General features: G+C 42.2%; 1 protein-coding gene across 3 annotated transcripts in view; it reads left to right on the plus strand.

Annotated features, from left to right (window-relative positions):
• The window catches only part of LOC124720113 (peroxisomal carnitine O-octanoyltransferase), a 245,074-nt gene that overhangs the window by 31,408 nt on the left and 193,739 nt on the right, over positions 1-19,927 (plus strand). For all 3 annotated transcript variants that reach the window (XM_047245407.1, XM_047245409.1, XM_047245408.1), the window contains exon 3: positions 13,125-13,263. In XM_047245407.1, coding sequence (XP_047101363.1) covers positions 13,125-13,263 — 139 coding nt within the window. The remainder of the gene's footprint in view (positions 1-13,124; positions 13,264-19,927) is intronic.

Genomic DNA, 19,927 nt, shown 5'->3' on the forward strand with positions numbered 1-19,927 from the left:
CGGGAAGGAGACGGCCTCAACTCAGCAGTCACCTGTGAGCTGGGATGAAGACCTGACAGCCGAAGACTGGCAAGCGGGAGTCCATGGTTCGAGTTCAACTGTATCTTATGGGATGTTCTGATTCGGAGAGCGGCAGCTGTGTCGTTTGTGAAGTCTTCTGCTGCGGCAGCGGCGGCGGCGGCGTCTGATTACACGTAGCGGTGTGTATCTCGTGTCGCCGTCTCGCCCAGTTGACTGGAGACGCGCAGCGCGAGGTGGCTCGTTTAATTATTGCGAGCGAAGTCGTGCATCGGATGGTGATACCTTGGATGTGGCGTCCCAGTGTTTCTCTTCTCTAAGCGGCCGCGTGTGTTGTGCGTCGACCAGCGGAGCGGCGCGGTGGGGCAAGGCCAGTGTCCCGAACTCGAACCACGGACTCCCGCTTGCAAGTCTTCAGCTGTCAGGTCTTCATCCCAGCTCACAGGTGACTGCTGAGGTGAGGCCGTCTCCTTCCCGTCCTCACGAGTCACCCGGGTACGTAAAAATCAGACTCCAAATAGCTTTTAAATTCTGTCTTCTGGCGCCGCGGCTGCTGCTTGCTATTCCATTACAGCGGCGGACTTGGTGCGTCTGTGCATGAAGCAGTCTCTTCTTGCATGACGGTATTCAGCACCGAAACTGACTGAAAACTACTGCTGCTCTTCTTTTCTTCCTTCGTCTCTCGTCTTCGTCTCCATCCCCGTCTCCGTCTTCGTCTTCGTCCCCGTCTTCATCTGTCGGGCCCACCGCGTCTCGCGTATTTATTCACTTCAGTTCACTGGAGGTGAATGACTTCACGGCCATTGCCTCTTCTGTCACGTTGAAAAGCTTCTCGAAGAATCTTCTTAACGTCGGTCATTGGCTCTTGGAATGCAGGCGAGGGCCTTTGCTCACATGCGACAACTGAGAAACACGTGAGCCGGTCGGGCGATGCCCTGACGCCTGAATCGACAGCGCCCGCTTATGTGGAACTTGCTGACTTCACGGCCATTGTCTCTTCTGTTCTGCTGTTCTGCCCGCTGAATGCCAGTATGTAACTCTCTAAACTATACTAAGTTTTTCATTTATATTCTAATTTCTAGTTCACTTTGATTTCACTAAATTATTTACTTAAGTACCACTCAACAATACAGATTATCAGGCGTTGTAAGCTGAAACTGGTTAAAAGTTGGAAGGAAGGAAGATAAATAAATGATAACCTAAATAGGAAAAAAAATGGCACATTCGCTCAATAAATATTTAATGTAGTACCCTTCATGTGGAAGATGCTAAAATGCTACCTTTCAGCGTAACCTAGGTCTCTGGCTGTGCTACAGATTAGTGTGCTACCACAACCAAAGTTTTCTATTCACATTTGTTGGCTTCACCAACTCAGAAACAACTTTCCACCTCGCAATTAGCTGTTACATCCTGTCAGGTAGGGAGAGTGATTAAGGTGCATAACGCCACCTTGTTTTGGTGCCCAGATTTGGACCTCCCCTTACACACAGTTACCCTGGGACTGCGTATTACCTTGCCAACTGAACGGCTGGAGGCTTACAGTGCCTACCTGGTTATTGTTTGCACAGAGCACAAATATGTAATGCGCTCTCTCCACAACACAGTTAAAGAAGGGAGGAACACTAGCTCTTAGTAGGGAGAGGTTTTCATCGCTGGACCGAACTGAGCAAATTTGTGTTTTGACAGGAAATCTTTTGCTTTGAAAGGTGGTGGCTTCCTGTATCGATACAAAGCACAGAGTGCTTCCCCATTTACAACTGTGCCTGGCACCAAAGCAGAGCAAGCCAAACCTTAGTCCTGCCATACAAGTCTTACTCATTGTTTCATGACTGGCAAAGTGTCATCACACGTTAGAGCACTTTAGAATAGAATGTCATTTATTGTGACCCTGTGCCCCCAGAAATTTTAGTACTGCTGCCAGTAAGATGCAAAGCTCATGTGATGAACAGCAGCTAGCTCTAAATGTGGAAAAATGTAAGTTAATGAGGATGAGCAGGGAGAACAAACCTGTAATGTTCGGATACAGTATTGTTAGTCTCCTTTTTGGCACATCCAAGTCATTTTCCAGGTGTACCAGTATGAAGTGAGCTTTCTTTTGTGAAAATGAAACACTAATTTTGAATTGAAAAGTAAAAACATTTTATTCAAAGTACTGACCATTGCTTTCTATACATTTTGACCACCTTTCTGGCAAATTGTGGATACCACGCCAATAGAAATGTTCGTCTTTTGAAGCAAACCAATTGGACACCCAATTTTCGACTTCTTCGTAGGAACCGAAGTGTTCCTCAGCCAGTGCGTGTCCCATTGATGAAAACAAATGGTAGTTGGAAGGGGCGAATTCTGGTGAATATGGCGGGTGGGGTAGCAGCTCCCAGCCAAGTGTTTTGATTGTATCCTGAACCATTTTTGCTTTGTGTGCAGGTCCACTGTCGTGCCATGTCTGCTGGCCCATTCTGGTCTTTTTTCGATCCATGCATAGTTCAAATTGATCATTTGTTGTCTGTAGCGATTAGTATTCACAGTTTCACTGGGTTTTAGAAGCTCATGATATACCACACCTTTCTGATCCTACCAAACACAGAGTATTGTCTTCTTGCCGAATCGATCTGGTTTTGCACTCGATGTTGATGGTTGTCCCGGATTAGCCCGTGATTTTTCCCGTTAATGATTCTTAAAATAAATCCATTTTTCATCGCCAGTAACAATTCGATGCAAAATTGATTTTCTTTCATGTCTTTGAAGCAAAATTTGACAAATTGTTTTTCAGTTTTTCATCTGTCTTTCATTCAATTCATGTGCCACCCATTTTCCACACTTTTGGATCTTTCCCATAGCTTTCAAACGGTCAGAAACTGTTTGTTCTGCAACATTTAGCATTGCTGCCATTTGCTTCTGACTCACAATTCGGTGTCTTCGAACTTTTTTGATGGTCTTCCACATTTTGCATTTCTTACATCAAAATCATTATTTCTGAACCATTGAAACCATCTTTTGCATGTTGCTTCTGATAGAGCAGGATCACCATATGCCTCAACAAGCATTCGATGCGACTCTGCAGCACTTTTTTTTCAAATGCAAACAAAAAATTAATGCTTTCCGCAAATCATCACTTTCTGGTACAAAATTCGGCATTATTAACAAGATGAAAACATACGATGTTGTTTGTTCCATGACTTGATGTATACTAAATATCTTTGACAGATGTCGTACCAACCAAACAAAAAAAAAGAAAAAATTAAGGCTCGTTCACAGCAAATGTTCCCTGTCAACACAATTGTATCTTAACGCTCATTTCATACCGGTACACCTGGTAAATGGCTGGGTGTAATATTGCAAAAAAAAAAAAAAAAAAAAAAAAAATGTAGTGGGATGAATGTGTGAAAAATGTAAAATGTGGTAGGATAGGCAAATAGTAGACTTCAGTTTGCTGGCAGAATTTTGGGAAAGTATGGGTCATCTGTAAAGGAGACTGCGTATTGGATGCTGATGCAAGCTATTCTTGAATATTGCTCGAGTCTTTGGGAACCGTACCAGGTCAGACTGAAAGAGGGCATCGAAGTAATTCAGAGATGGGATAGATTTGTTACCAGTAGGTTCAAGCAACACATAAGTGTTGTGGAGATGCTGTGGGAACTCGAATGGGAATCCCTGGAGGAACAATATTGAGAAAATTTAAAGAACTGGCCTTCGAAGCTGACTGCCAAACTATTCTGCTGCCGTCAGGACACGTCGTACGTAAGGACCGCGAATATAAGATACGAGAAATTAGGGTCCTTATGGAGGCATATAGATTGTCATTTTTCCCTCACTCTATTTGCAAGTAGAACTGGAAAGGAAATGGCTTGCAGTGGTACGTGGTTCCCTCTGCCATGCACCATATGGTGACGTGCAGATTCTAGATGTAGATGTAGAAACTCAAAGCACCAGCATATTGGAAACTTATGTGAGACACGAAGCAAGCTGTGAAGGAGCATTGCCATGTCTAACACTGTGGAATGGTGTTACAGCTACTGCTGGGGTGATTTCCCAACGGTGAAGCGAAGTGTCCATTGACATAATACATCATGATAGAGCACAGAAGAGCCTCGTAGTTTCTCTGTAGCTGTTGTTGTGATTATCCCTGCAATACCTATCTCATCTACATCATCATGTTTACCTAGCGGTCACACAGTCTTCCATCGAGTGATAAGTCACAGTGCCTTCTCGCTGAAAAATCGGGAGGCACGCATACTTATGGTCTCAGTTCAGACAGTAATAACTAGTGTTTCATGAGATATTTTTCCCTAAATACCTGTTGTTGTTGTTGTTGTTGTTGTTGTTGTGGTCTTCAGTCCTGAGACTGGTTTGATGCAGCTCTCCATGCTACTCTATCCTGTGCAAGCTTCTTCATCTACCAGTACTTACTGCAGCCTACATCCTCCTGAATCTGCTTAGTGTATACATCTCTTGGTCTCCCTCTACAATTTTTACCCTCCACGCTGCCCTCCAATACTAAATTGGTGATCCCTTGATGCCTCAGAACGTGTCCTACCAACCGATCCCTTCTTCTAGTCAAGTTGTGCCACAAACTCCTCTTCTCCCCAATTCTATTCAATAGCTACTCATTAGTTATGTGGTCTACCCACCTAATCTTCAGCATTCTTCTGTAGCACCACATTTCGAAAGCTTCTATTCTCTTCTTGTCCAAACTGTTTATCGTCCACGTTTCACTTCCATACATGGCTACACTCCATACAAATACTTTCAGAAACAACTTCCTGACACTTAAATCTATACTCGATGTTAACAAATTTCTCTTCTTCAGAAACGCTTTCCTTGCCATTACCAGTCTACATTTTATATCCTCTCTACTTCGCCCATCATCAGTTATTTTGCTCCCCAAATAACAAAACTCCTTTACTACTTTAAGTGTCTCATTTCCTAATCTAATTCCCTCAGCATCACCCGACTTAATTCGACTACATTCCATTATCCTCGTTTTGCTTTTGTTGATGTTCATCTTATATCCTCCTTTCAAGACACTGTCCATTCCGTTCAACTGCTCTTCCAAGTCCTTTGCTGTCTCTGACAGATACCTAGGGAGCTTAATAAAGTTAGTACAAGCACCTTGCCTGACATCCTTCCCTCCTGTTCTAATATGAGCATTAGCGAGACACAAAAAATCTTTGTCTCTCTCCCCCATCTGGGTAAGACAGATCATCCTCTTATTGCAGGTTCCTCACAGGAAATCTGCCTTTTAACCCAAGGAGCCCTGGCTGTATTATCCCAGCAAAACATCTGGATGCTTCCTGATGGCCATTTACCTTCTTTCTGGTGAGAATGTGCTGTAAAGTCAGACTGTAACAGGCCCGAGAGTACAAAAAAGGGTGGGATGGTACCTTTAAACTGTTTGTCGTTTCTGAACCGTGCGCCCTGTCCACTCCACGTACCTTGTCACTGTTCGACGTCTGGTATGAACAACTATATTCTGAGACGATTAAAGGAAAATCGCAGGTTGCACTGTTTATATTCTAATTCGGAAGTGTTATCCCAATTAATGGATGATTAACAGTCCACAAAATCATTCGGACGAGCATACACGTAACCGACACGACGCGGGTGATTGTTGGTGATGCGGAAGCCGAATGGTCGCACGAAAGTTCTTACGCTCATCACGCATACACAGATATTTGGTATCAGTCCTCCTTGACGCTAGTAATGATATTTTCACACTGTTCATAAAGATAGTTTTTCAGTTCTCACTTGTACAAGCTTGCGCGGCACGGTTGATTGTTGATGATGCAGAACGCGATGATCGAACACAGGTTCTCACACTCGCTACAAGACACTGGCACTTGGCTGCACTCTTTTTGTGGCAAATAGTTTTACTGATTCACATTAGTTCATTCTTGGAGACTGAACACGGCACAGATGATTGATACAGTACAGTACAACACATAACGGGAGTATACACAAAAACGTTATCAGCAGCACTGCTCATTTTTAAATTACTTTTTGACGCACTTTCCTCTGAACCATTTCAATATATCATCACTTTAATAGCACTTGTAGCAACACTTCAACTTCCATACTAACAATGCCTCTCGCATGCAGAGCTACACACTACACAACATATCAGTTCCGTGTCCTGTGCTCGGCTCTCTAGAAGTGGCTGCCCGCAAAGATACTCCACAACTAAACCAGCGATATGAGAGTACACTTACAAGACGTGTTGGCTGTCAGTGCTGTTGCATGTCTGTGGTACATAATTTGAGCTTGTATTAGGTCAGAAAATCGTCACATGCAACCAAAATATTCAGTTAGCATCAGTGAGGCTGGGTGAGGCAGAATGGAGGGTGGACAATATCTAGGTGACACACAACCTTCACACCCAACCTAGGCCTCAGGTTACACCACACATCTATCTTGTCACCACAGCATACATTTCAAAAGATATTAACGGTGTTCTGTTCTTTTCCTGTTTACAGAAGTATGACATCATATGCCACAATATCATTATGTCACGGAACAGAGCCGACATTTGGTATCGGAAGATTTACTTAATACGGATACGAGGTGAAACCTACCTGTAGATTAACGTTTCTTCTCGGTAGTCACGCCACGGGTCCTTTAGCTTAAAATGTTCATTACAGGATTGTATCTCTTAATAAATAAAAAGAAAAGTCCAGTAGCTCTTTTCAGACGTTCACACAAAATTACTTCGCATATTTATTTACGGAGTTTGATTCCCGTCGCTAAAGATCGAGCCTGATTACAGATCGAAAATGTTTATGTAGGTCTCCTTGTACTCACATTTGATTACCTTTAAATTATATTCTGCCGAAAGGATGAGAATTGCGAATTAATTGGCATACAAACTAATTTTTCCTATAGCAGATCAACAAATCACATACAAGGCACACATAATGACGATAATTGTTTGTTAAGGTACAGTGACATGTTTACAAATATTACTTGTTTGTCTGTCATAGCTTATAATAGTCGCTGCTCATATCATCAAATAATCCTGAGGCTAGTCCAAACAGTGACATTAGACTACACAGTGTAGAGAGTGCTGAAATCCTGGACCAAGTTACATACTGGCCAAGGCTTAATTCCAAGATAAACTAGAAGCGTCATAGACGGAATTGTGCGTTTAGTCCTTGCTTGAATGTGCGTTAGCAAATAATGTAACTTTGGTTATTTGGTTGTTATTTGAAATTTCCCTAGGTCAGATTATTCCTCTTTAAGTAGATGTAACAACTACTGTCAGATTCTGATATTAAATTACCGATATGACTAGTAGCTATTGAAATATTCGAAATCAAGTTATGCTTACACTATGGGGATTCCTGTCTTTAAGGTATGGCATGCGTATTGATTATTAAAATTTCGATATTAAAAATTACATAATTCTTAATTATGGCAATTACATATTTGTTATTTGTGTCATTGGGTACAGAAAATTTAGCCCATCAATAGTATGTTAACACTGGTTGAAGTCTTTAATTAATTCTCTTGAATTAATTAGGTTTGAGCCAAAATAAACGTATCTTTGAAATGAGTAAAAATTGGTCTACAGTTTTTAGATCATCTAATTTACTGAATCTATTTATTAGCTCACTGGGTTTTTATGGATGCCTTGTTGTTGTTGTTGTTGTTATTGTTGTGGTCTTCAGTCCTGAGACTGGTTTGATGCAGCTCTCCATGCTACTCTATCCTGTGCAAGCTTCTTCATCTCCCAGTACCTACTGCAACCTACATCCTTCTGAATCTGCTTAGTGTATTGGTCTCTTGGTCTCCCTCTACGATTTTTACCCTCCACGCTGCCCTCCAATGCTAAATTTGTGATCCCTTGATGCCTCAAAACATGTCCTACCAACCGATCCCTTCTTCTAGTCAAGTTGTGCCACAAACTTCTCTTCTCCCCAATCCTATTCAATACTTCCTCATTAGTTACGTGATCTACCCACCTTATCTTCAGCATTCTTCTGTAACACCACATTTCGAAAGCGTCTATTCTCTTCTTGTCCAAACTGGTTATCGTCCATGTTTCACTTCCATACATGGCTACACTCCATACAAATACTTTCAGAAACGACTTCCTGACACTTAAATCTATACTCGATGTTAACAAATTCTCTTCTTCAGGAACGCTTTCCTTGCCATTGCCAGTCTACATTTGATATCCTCTCTACTTCGACCATCATCAGTTATTTTACTCCCTAAATAGCAAAACACCTTTACTACTTTAAGTGTCTCATTTCCTAATCTAATTCCCTCAGCATCACCCGATTTAATTTGACTACATTCCATTATCCTCGTTTTGCTTTTGTTGATGTTCATCTTATATCCTCCTTTCAAGACACTGTCCATTCCGTTCAACTGCTCTTCCAAGTCCTTTGCTGTCTCTGACAGAATTACAATGTCATCGGCGAACCTCAAAGTTTTTATTTCTTCTCCATGGATTTTAATACCTACTCCGAATTTTTCTTTTGTTTCCTTTACTGCTTGCTCAATATACAGATTGAATAACATCGGGGAGAGGCTACAACCCTGTCTCACTCCTTTCCCAACCACTGCTTCCCTTTCATGCCCCTCGACTCTTATAACTGCCATCTGGTTTCTGTACAAATTGTAAATAGCCTTTCGCTCCCTGTATTTTACCCCTGCCACCTTCAGAATTTGAAAGAGAGTATTCCAGTTAACGTTGTCAAAAGCTTTCTCTAAGTCTACAAATGCTAGAAACGTGGGTTTGCCTTTTCTTAATCTTTCTTCTAAGATAAGTCGTAAGGTTAGTATTGCCTCACGTGTTCCAACATTTCTACAGAATCCAAACTGATCTTCCCTGAGGTCCGCTTCTACCAGTTTTTCCATTCGTCTGTAAAGAATTCGCGTTAGTATTTTGCAGCTGTGACTTATTAAATTGATAGTTCGGTAATTTTCACATCTGTCAACACCTGCTTTCTTTGGGATTGGAATTATTATATTCTTCTTGAAGTCTGTGGGTATTTCGCCTGTCTCATACATCTTGCTCACCAGATGGTAGAGTTTTGTCATGACTGGCTCTCCCAAGGCCATCAGTAGTTCTAATGGAATGTTGTCTACTCCCGGGGCCTTGTTTCGACTCAGGTCTTTCAGTGCTTTGTCAAACTCTTCACGCAGTATCTTATCTCCCATCTCCCATTTCATCTTCATCTACATCGTCTTCCATTTCCATAATATTGTCCTCAAGTACATCGCCCTTGTATAAACCCTCTATATACTCCTTCCACCTTTCTGCCTTCCCTTCTTTGCTTAGAACTGGGTTGCCATCTGAGCTCTTGATATTCATACAAGTCGTTCTCTTCTCTCCAAAGGTCTCTTTAATTTTCCTGTAGGCACTATCTATCTTACCCCTAGTGAGATAGGCCTCTACATCCTTACATTTGTCCTCTAGCCATCTCTGCTTAGCCATTTTGCACTTCCTGTCGATCTCATTTTTGAGACGTTTGTATTCCTTTTTGCCTGCTTCATTTACTGCATTTTTATATTTTCTCCATTCATCAATTAAATTCAATATTTCTTCTGTTACCCAAGGATTTCTATTAGCCCTCGTCTTTTTACCTATTGATAATCTGCTGCCTTCACTACTTCATCCCTCAGAGCTACCCATTCTTCTTCTACTGTATTTCTTTCCCCCATTCCTGTCAATTGTTCCCTTGTGCTCTCCCTGAAACTCTGTACAACCTCTGGTTCTTTCAGTTTATCCAGGTCCCATCTCCTTAAATTCCCGCCTTTTTGCAGTTTCTTCAGTTTCAATCTGCAGTTCATAACCAATAGATTGTGGTCAGAATCCACATCTGCCCCTGTCTTACAATTTAAAACCTGGTTCCTAAATCTCTGTCTTACCATTATGTAATCTATCTGATACCTTTTAGTATCTCCAGGATTCTGCCAGGTATACAACCTTCTTTCATGATTCAAGAATCAAGAATCATGGATGCCTTCTAGATTGAAAAATTTGAAATACAATAACTCTTGAAATACACTCCAGGAAAGCTAATTACTACAAAATGTTCAGAACAGAGAACTGCATTATCTGATGAATATGTTTCACAGGGGAAATTAATTTACGTTAGTGTGTAAATTCATGTGATGTGTGCTCAGATAATGGATTCTATCAATGAAATTTTTGGGATGAATAACAGCATGGGGGGGAAGAAGCTGGTATATATCCTGGTTATTGTCAAAGGTGTACAACTTTGCTTCCGCCATTTTTTCCCCAACATTTGGGGCTTTAATGAAGCAAATTGGTTACACATGTATCATTCGAAGTATTTTCCATCACTGGCCATTACTTTCTCTCATCTTTCTGGCAGTGTACGAATCCCGCGTCGAAAAAATTGTTCGTCTTTTGAAGTGATCCATGAATCGATCCAATTTGTGACTTTCTTCATGAGATCGGAAGTGTCGGTCAGCCAGGCTGTGCGCCATTGATCTAAACAGGTGATAGTCAGAGGGAGCAATGTCTGGAGAATACGGCGGGTGGGGTAGGACTTCCCATTTTAACGTTTCGGCCTCTTTTTTGCAACGTTGGGTTGAGCATTGTCGTGCTGCAAAATCACTTTATCGTGCCTCTCCCTGTATTGCGGCCGTTTGTCTTTTAATGCTCTGCTCAAATGCATTAATTGTCTTCGATAACGAGCACCTGTGATTGTTTCACTTGGTTTCAACACCTCGTGGTACACGATGCCGAGCTGTTCACACCAAATGCTGAGCATGATCTTGGAGCCGTGAATATTCGGTTTGGCCATCAGCGTGGAAGCATGGCCGCGATATCTACACGATTTTTTGTGTTTAGGGTTATCGTAATGAACCAATTTTTTGTCCACGGTCACAATGCGATGCAGAAATCCCTTCCGTTTTTGCATCTGAAGCAACTGTTCACAAACACACAAACGCCATTCAATGTCTCTCGGTTTCAGCTCTCACGGCATCCAAGTTCCTTCTTTCTGAATCATGCCCATAGCCTTGAGACGTTTTGAAATGGCTTGCTGTGTCACTCCCACTAATTGTGCCAATTCTTCTCGAGTTTGATGCGAGTCTTCACTCGGCAATATCTCCAATTCTGCATCTTGGAAAACATCCTCTCTTCCACCACTATGCCGGGCTACGACTTTAAAATCACCATTCTTGAAGTGTCGAAACCACTCGTGACGCATTCTTTCCCTAATAGCGTCCTTACCGTACGTACTTGAGAGCATTCGATGAGACTCGGCCGCTGTTTTCTTCATATTGAAACAAAACAGTAACACCTCCTGCAAATGACAAGAATTAGGCTCGTAAACTGACATTTTCAATCAAGAACACCTTTATGATGGAGACACAAATCAACTAATGTTTGAATGAGGTTATGTTGACCGAGGTCTACGTCTGCGATCTTTTTCTTTTGACCGCTACTTACCGTTGTTGCCACGTATCAGCAAATGGTGGAAGCAAAGTTGTACACCTTGTAATTAGGAGTATAAAAGACAAATTACACTACTGGCCATTAAAATTGCTACACCAAGAAGAAATGCAGATGATAAACAGGTATTCATTGGACAAATATATTATACTAGAACTGACATGTGATTACATTTTCATGCAATTTCGGTGCGTAGATCCTGAGAAATCGGTACCCAGAACAACCACCTCTGACCGTAATAACGGCCTTGATACGCCTGGGCATTGAGTCAAACAGAGCTCGGATGTCGTGTACAGGTACAGCTACCCATGCAGCTTCAACACGACACCACAGTTCATCGAGAGTAGTGACTGCCGTATTGTGACAAGCCTGTTGCTCGGCCACCTTTGACCAGACGTTTTCAATTGGTGAGAGATCTGGAGAATGTGCTGGCCAGGGCAGCAGTCAAACATTTTCTGCATCCAGAAAGGCCCGTATAGGACCTGCAACATGCGATCATTCATTATCCTGCCGAAATGTAGGGTTTCGCAGGAATTGAATGAAGGGTAGAGCCACGGGTCGTAACACATATGAAATGTAATGCCCACAGTTCAAAGTGCCATCAGTGTGAACAAGAGGTGACCGAGATGTGTAACCGATGGCACCCCGTACCATCAAGCCGGGTGATACACCAGTATGGCAATGACGAATACACGTTTCCAATGCGTGTTCATCGCGATGTCTCCAAACGTGAATGCGACCATCATGATGCTATAAACAGAACCGGGATTCATCCGAAAAAATGATGTATTGCCATTCGTGCACCCAGGTTTGTCGTCGAGTACACCATCGCAGGTGCTCCTGTCTGTGATGCAGCGTCAAGGGTAACCTCAGCCGTGGTCTCTGAGCTGATACTCCATGCTGCTGCAAACGTCGTCGAACTGTTCATGCAGATGGTTGTTGTCTTGCAAATGTCCCCATGTGTTGAGTCAGGGATTGAGACGTGGCTGCACGATCCGTTACAGCCATGCGGATAAGATGCGTGTCATCTTGACTGCTAGTGATACGAGGCCATTGGGATCCAGCACGGCGTTCTGTATTACCCTCCTGAATCCACCAATTTCATATTCTGCTAACAGTCATTGGATCTCGACCTATGCAAGCAGCAATGTCGCGATACGATAAACCGCAATCGTGATAGGCTACAATCCGACCTTTATCAAAGTCGGAAACGTGATGGTACGCATTTATCCTCCTTACAAGAGGCATCACAACAACGTTTCACCAGGCAACGCCGTTAAACTGCCGATTGTGTATGAGAAGTTGGTTGGAAACTTTCCTGATGTCAGCATGCTGTAGGTGTTGCCACTGGCACCAACCTTGTGTGAATGCCCTGAAAAGCTAATCATTTGCATATCACAGCATCTTCGTCCTGTCAGTTAAATTTCGAGTCTGTAGTACGTCATCTTCTTGGTGTAGCAATTTTAATGGCCAGTAGTGTAGGATGTTGAGGGCCAAACCTGCTTTGTTACAAGTTGACTCGGAAAGTTGTATCAACAATTTAGCTGAGCACCTGGCGATACATCAGCGGTCAGTCACATTGTGAAAACCGGTGAGATTCCTCACTCTTCCATTCATTTTCCATAATGTTGTAAATTTACTGCTATTGGATCACGGCCTGTGTCGCTGTCAGCAGGTTCGTGGACTCGTGCCGGCCCTTCTGCAGTGAGGCAGAGCTGGAGGACGTGAAGCGGGTGGCCGAGCAGTTCGCTTCTGGGGAGGGCGCCGAGCTGGACCGGCTGCTCCGGGAGAGGGCTGCGAACTCCCGCAACTGGGTGAGTCGGAGGCCCGGTCTGAAAAGTTCTCGGTCAACGATTTATACTTTCAGTTAAGCTTTAATTTTCAACATAACTTCTTCCAACATCAGTACATTTCATCCAGCAGTGTTTCAGTGCCATTATCCTCTCTCTGTAGTGTTCCTCCAGTGGTCCTGCATAGTGCTTATCTAGAGCCACAGTGGCTTCTCGAGTGGACGAAAAGTGCTGACGAGTGAGGTATTTCTTCAGCTTTAAGAATACCGTATTTCCTCGAATTTAAGCCGCATCTGAAAGATCAGACTCGAAATCGAGGAAAAAAAATTTTCCCAAATCTAAGCTGCACATGAAATTTGAGACTCGAAATTCAAGGGGAGAGAGAAGATTTAGACCGGGCCTCCAAATCGAAACAAAGTTGGTCCATTGTAACATGAGACTCAATTTGGGTCGAATGAATGAAGATACAGCCACAGTAGTTTGGTTCGAGTCGTAAGCTTAGCAGTTAAACTTTACCAAGTAGCCGTTGCTATGTGTCAGGCGCTCCGTCCGTATTTATGCAGGTACCCTTCCTTTTTCACGTGCTTCGGCTGGTTTGAATCGATTGCTTATTTTGCTTTGATCTGATAAGTGCCGTTCTCTTTGTTATAGGTGTTTACATCACTCTAAGCTGAAAATGCATTATTGTACTGTGTCATGCATTGTTTGTCGCATTCTGATACTGAGTGTTTACGACCTGTTGCACTTGCAGCATGCCTTGCTTTTGTAGACGCTACCACAGCTTACAATTGAAAAAAAAGAGAGGAATCATCTCATTGGCAAAACAATGGCAAGAGACTGCTATTTGTTGCTACCTACACCGCTGCTTTTTTTGATAATGATCAACAAGAACCAAATAATAGACTGCGTATGATAGAAGTAGTTCTAACGAGAGTTTAGCGACAATTTTACTCCGTTTGAAAATCTTTGCACATGCTTCTTTAGTACATTACATTCTGCACAGAAATGAGGGTCATCTTAGATTTAAAAATCTAGTCAGCTGCCATGCTTCATTTCTGACTATATCACTATTCAGCGTAAGAATAATACGAATATAAACATGACATGATATGTATATTCTTCTGCATTTGCTGTTATCTCACTCTAGTTTCATAGTTTATTAGGCAGACAGGATTTAAATGAGATAGCAGCAAACACGAAATAATACATGGCATAATGTTTATATTCGTATTATTCTTAAGGTTAATTACAAAAACTGGAAAAAAGTGCAACTTAGATTCGAGTAAATACGGTAGATTGTCAGTCCTAGGGATCCAAATCTGGGGAATAGGGTGGATGTTCCAGCTCTTTGTAGAGCAAATCGCGGGGTCCTGGGTTTGATTTCTGGCCGGGTTGGGGATTTTCTCTGCCCAGGGATGGGGTGTTTGTGGTGTCACTATCATCATCATCATCATCATCATCTATGACAATGGCTAGATCGGATTGTGAAAAAATTGGACTGTGTAAAAATTGGGACTTTGTATGGGCCCTGATGACCACGCAGTTGAGCACCGCACAAACCAATCATTATCATCACAGTTCAAATCCCTCAATTTCCCCATTGTCAAGACAGGTTTGTGGTCAGGTGCATTGTCCTGCTGAAAGGATAATATTTTTCTTCTTCAGGCTGGGTCTGTTTTCACGAATGCTTGCTTCCAATTTCATCAGAAGTTGAGAGTAATATTGTGCGGCTACGGTTTTATCCTTTTCAAGATAGTGAACAATATTCCTTTCACATCCCAAAACACTGACGCCATGATGTTTTACCGCCGGTGGCACCGTCCTTGCCTTCTTTGGAGCTGAAAAACCTTCTTCTGTCCTCTCCAAAGACTGATATTTGGATTCGGGTGTGTGAATCCAGGTTTCGCTCACTGTCACATATTGACGCAAAAAATCACTTCTGTTTTCCTTAAAATGCACCAAACAATTTTTGGAAAGTGTTGTGTGAATGCATTTGTCGTGAGCAGTGAGAACGTGTGGCACCCATCTTGTGTAAAGCTTTCTCATGTTGAACTCCTGGTACAAGATGTGACCAACACATTCCCTCGATATCCCTAGAGCATTAGCAATTTCGTGCACCTTGTACAGTGATCTTCCACAATCATATTGTGCACTATGTCTATGATTTCCGGTGTCCTTTCACTTTTTGGATGTCCTTCATGTGGATTATCTCGGATATTTTACGGCCACATTTAAACTCGACCACCCCTCCCTCCACAGTGAAAATTGAAGGTGAAGAGCCACTGTACACATTTACTAGCTGCAAATACATTTCGGTTGATGTTTACAAAGAATTTAATCCTTGCACGATTCTCAGATTTTTTCCATTTTCATTGCCTCGCATACCACAACTGCTTCAAATAACGACCTAGTCAACTGCTGCCGGAAATGACTTGCTGTACTAATATGTCTACCAACGTAAGGGGGGGGGGGGGGAATCACACGAGTAGTGGTGCGATCTCTGGTTGAGGCCAACAACTTTTCAGACCGCCTTCATATCTGATAATATTATCTGCTCTATTTTACAGACTATAAGATGCTATAGACTGTAGGATGCACCTTACTTTCTAAGCAGTATTTTTTAAATAATATTTTTCCACTTTCATTATTAGATTGCCAAGCCTGACTAAAAAAAGATTCTTAGTTTATGAAAACAAACTGAGCTTTAAAATCCCCAAAAATCATGACCTGCACTTCTTCTTGCTCTTTGTTGTCCTCTTCGTAAATAAGATGGTCTTCACTGCCATTGAGAGATTTATTTGTGCCACACTTCTTGAAATATTTAACAATAATGTCTTCTGTCACACTAGACCACGACTGTTTTATCCTGACCCGTTTGATTGTAGGTCATTTTAAAGTTCCCCTCAGTGTGAAATTATGTTGGGTTCCATCCATCATCCATTTGTTCCATTCCTCTCTCATATACACCAAAATGATTTATTTGTAGAGACATCAAGAGGTTGCAATTGTGAAGTAAGTCTTCCTGGAACAACAGCAAGCTCTGTATTTCCCTGTCTCAGTTTTTCTTTCACAGAATTTTTAAAATGACTACTAAACTGATCTAGCACAAGAAGACAACTCTCCTTCAGTAAAGCACCTTTTCTTCTCTCCCACGCTCTGTTAATCCATGATTTCATACCAGCCTCATCCGTCCAAACCTTGTCATGTATGTGAACACCACTACCTGGTGGTCTTTCAGAACATTTTGGCATTGCTTTGAGCTTGAAAATGATCATTGGAAAAAGATTGATACCATCAGAGTAACTTGAAAGGGCAACAGTGTAGTGCATTTTTTGATGTCCAATGAGTGCGCAATGCTACAGTAGATTCCTACTTGTTGCCTCGTTCCCTCTTACTGAGGCACACAGTAGTATAAAACTGACGTAGCAAGGGAGTTCAGTACACAAATTTTCTGTTGGTGTGTAACACTGACAGGGTGACACTGACGAATTCTCATAATCGCATGGCTCCTAACAAAGCTGTTCTCTCTTCTTCTTCTTCTTTTTTTTTTTTTTAAAAAAACCTTACCAAACAAAAGCATTGGTATGTTGATAGAGACACTAACAAGCACACACACACACACACACACACACACACACACACACACACACAAATTCAAGCTTTCGCAACCCAAGGTTGCTTCATCAGCAAAGAGGGAAGGAGAGGGAAAGACGAAAGGATGTGGGTTTTAAGGGAGAGGGTGAGGAGTCATTCCAATCCCGGGAGTGGAAAGACTTACCTTAGGGGGGAAAAAAGGACGGGTATACACTCGTGCGCGTGCGCACACACACACACACACACACACACACACACACACACACACCGTATTTACTCGAAACTAAGCTGCACTCTTTTTCCGATTTTTGTAATCTAAAAAGAGGCTTAGAAACGAGTGCAAAGTAAGCGGAAGTTCTGAAAAATGTTGGTAGGTGCCGCCACAACTAACTTCTGCCATCGAATATATGTAGCGCTACCCAGGCATGTTTTGCAGGCAGAATGATAAATACTGGCGCCAAAACCTTTGTGTCAGTAAATAAATTAAAAAAAAAATAAAGGGGGTGGAAGACGAGTTTTTTTCTCCACCCTGAGGTTCGACCACTGCATTTTCATACGTTATCCAACGAAGTAAATACAAATTCCACATTGTTCATCTTCGAATGTAACAACATTTCAATGTACTACAAAAAATCCGACTGGCAAGACTGTTTGGGATGTTTGTCAATATGGCCAACTCTACGTTCTGAATTTTTTCCTACCTGTGAGAAGAGATGGTTGCTAATAGGAACTTTTTGAATTGTGAATCACATGCAGTATTCTCTTCACCAAAAGAATAATACGAATATAAACATTTTGCCATGTATTCTTTCGTGTTTGCTGCTATCTCATTTAAATCCTGTCTGCCTAATAAACTACGAAGCTAGAGTGAGACAACATCAAATGCGGGAGAATATACATATCGTGACATGTTTATATTCCTATTATTCTTATGCCTAATAGCGATACAGTCAGAAATGAAGCACGGCAATTGACTAGATTTTTAAATCTAAGATGACTCTAATTTCTCTGGAATGTAATGTACGAAAGAGGCTTCTGCAAAGATTTTCAAACGGAGAAAAAATTTCGCTAAACTCTTGTTCAGAACATCTTTTATCATACGCAGTCTATTATTTAGCTATTGTTGATCATTATCAAAGAAAGCATCAGTGTAAGTAACAACAAATAGCAGTATCTTGCCAGTGTTTCGCTAATGAGACGATTTCTCTCTCTCTTTTTTTCTTTTTTTAAATTGTAAGCGGCGGTAGTGCGCACAAAAGCAAGCCATGCCGCGAGCGGTGACAGGCCATAAACACTCATTATCAGAATGCAACAAACAATGCATGACACAGTACAGTAATGCATTTTCGGCTTAGAGTGACGTAAACACCTATAACAAAGAGAACGGCACTTACCAGATCAAAGAAAAATACGCAATCGATTCAAACCAGCCAGTGAGAAAGGAAGGGTACCCGTATAAATACGGACGGAGCACCTGACGCATGGCAATGGCTACCTGGTAAAGCTTAACTGCTAAGTTTACGACTCGAACCAAACTGCTGTAGCTGTATCGTCATTCATTCGACCTAAATTGTGTCTCATATTACAATGGACCAACTTTGTTTCGATTTGGAGGTGCTTCCTAAAATTTTTCTCTCCCCTTGAATTTTGAGTCTCAAATTTCAGGTGCAGCTTAGATTCGGGAAATTTTTTTTTCCTTGTTTTCGAGTCTCATTTTTGATGTGCGGCTTAGATTCGAGTAAATATGGTATCCATTCGCACATATACAGACACATGCGGATGTGTGTGTGTGTGTGTGTGTGTGTGTGTGTGTGTGTGTGTGTGTGTGTGTGTGTGTGTGTGTGTGAGTGTATACCTGTCCCTTTTTCCTCCTGAGGTAAGTCTTTCCGTTCCCGGGATTGGAATAACTCCTTACCCTCTCCCTTAAAACCGACATCCTGTGTTCTTGACACCAGGATTTACGGGCTCTCCTATGACCAGGGGTCATTGGAATGCACCTTACAGGTCTCAGGGTGAGTAAACCATGTCTGTTCATTTGTCTGTCGACTGTGTGTCTGGAGACAACTGTTCCAGTGGCTGCGGTAAGGTCCCGAGCGAGGCTACCTGCAGTACTCGATGGCCGTCTGCGGGCACCATGGTGAGATATTGGTGTTCTTGTGGTGTTGTACACTGTGAATGTCCCGTACTGTAGCGCCTGGACACGCTTCCTGTCTGCTCCAATCGTTGCCATAATCTTGAGATCACACTTTGTGGCACACGGAGGGCCCGTGCTACGACCTGCTGTGTTTGACCAGCCTCCAGTTGCCCTAGTATGCTACCGCTCGTGACATCATCAATATGTGTTCTTTGAGCCACTTTCAACACACAGTCACCATTAACACGTCTGAAAACGTCTGCACACTTACTCGTTGCACCGTACTCTGACATGCACCAACACACCTCTGCATATGTGGACTGATGCCAGCGCCACTGAACAACGTCCGCAAATCAGATGCACCACACGGTCATACCCTGTGGTGATTTAAACCCGTAAACCACCCACCAGATTGTTGTTTCACCATGTATCAGCATTATCCTTAATTTATGAGTATGAGTATAGAAACTTTGATTGTAGACTTTCCTGGGATAGTTTACATCAATCTTCAAGAGTCATCCAGTTCCATTTTCTTCAGTATCTCTGTGATACTATGCCACAGATGAAACAAGCCTGTGACCATTTGTGCTGCCTTTCTCTGTATACGTGCAATATCCCCTGTTAGTGCTATGTGGTACGGGTCCCACACACTGAAGCAGTCTTCTAGGATGGGTCGTACAAGAGATTTGTTAGTCTCTTTTGTAGACTGATTGCTCTTCTCCAGTGTTCTACCAGTAAACCAATGTCTACCATGCCCTTTAACCACAACTGAGCCTTTGTGATCAGTCCATTTCATATCTCTGCAAAGTTTTACACCCAGGTATTTGTATGAGTTAGCTGGTTCCAAGAGTGAGTCATTGATATTACAGCCAGAAGATACTACATCTGTTTCATTTTGTGAAGTGCACAACTTTAAATTTATGAACATTTCAAGCAAGTTATCAAACTTCGCTCCACTTT

The sequence above is a fragment of the Schistocerca piceifrons genome, chromosome 11, assembly GCF_021461385.2.
Source record: "Schistocerca piceifrons isolate TAMUIC-IGC-003096 chromosome 11, iqSchPice1.1, whole genome shotgun sequence".
In the NCBI taxonomy this organism is placed as follows: domain Eukaryota; kingdom Metazoa; phylum Arthropoda; class Insecta; order Orthoptera; family Acrididae; genus Schistocerca; species Schistocerca piceifrons.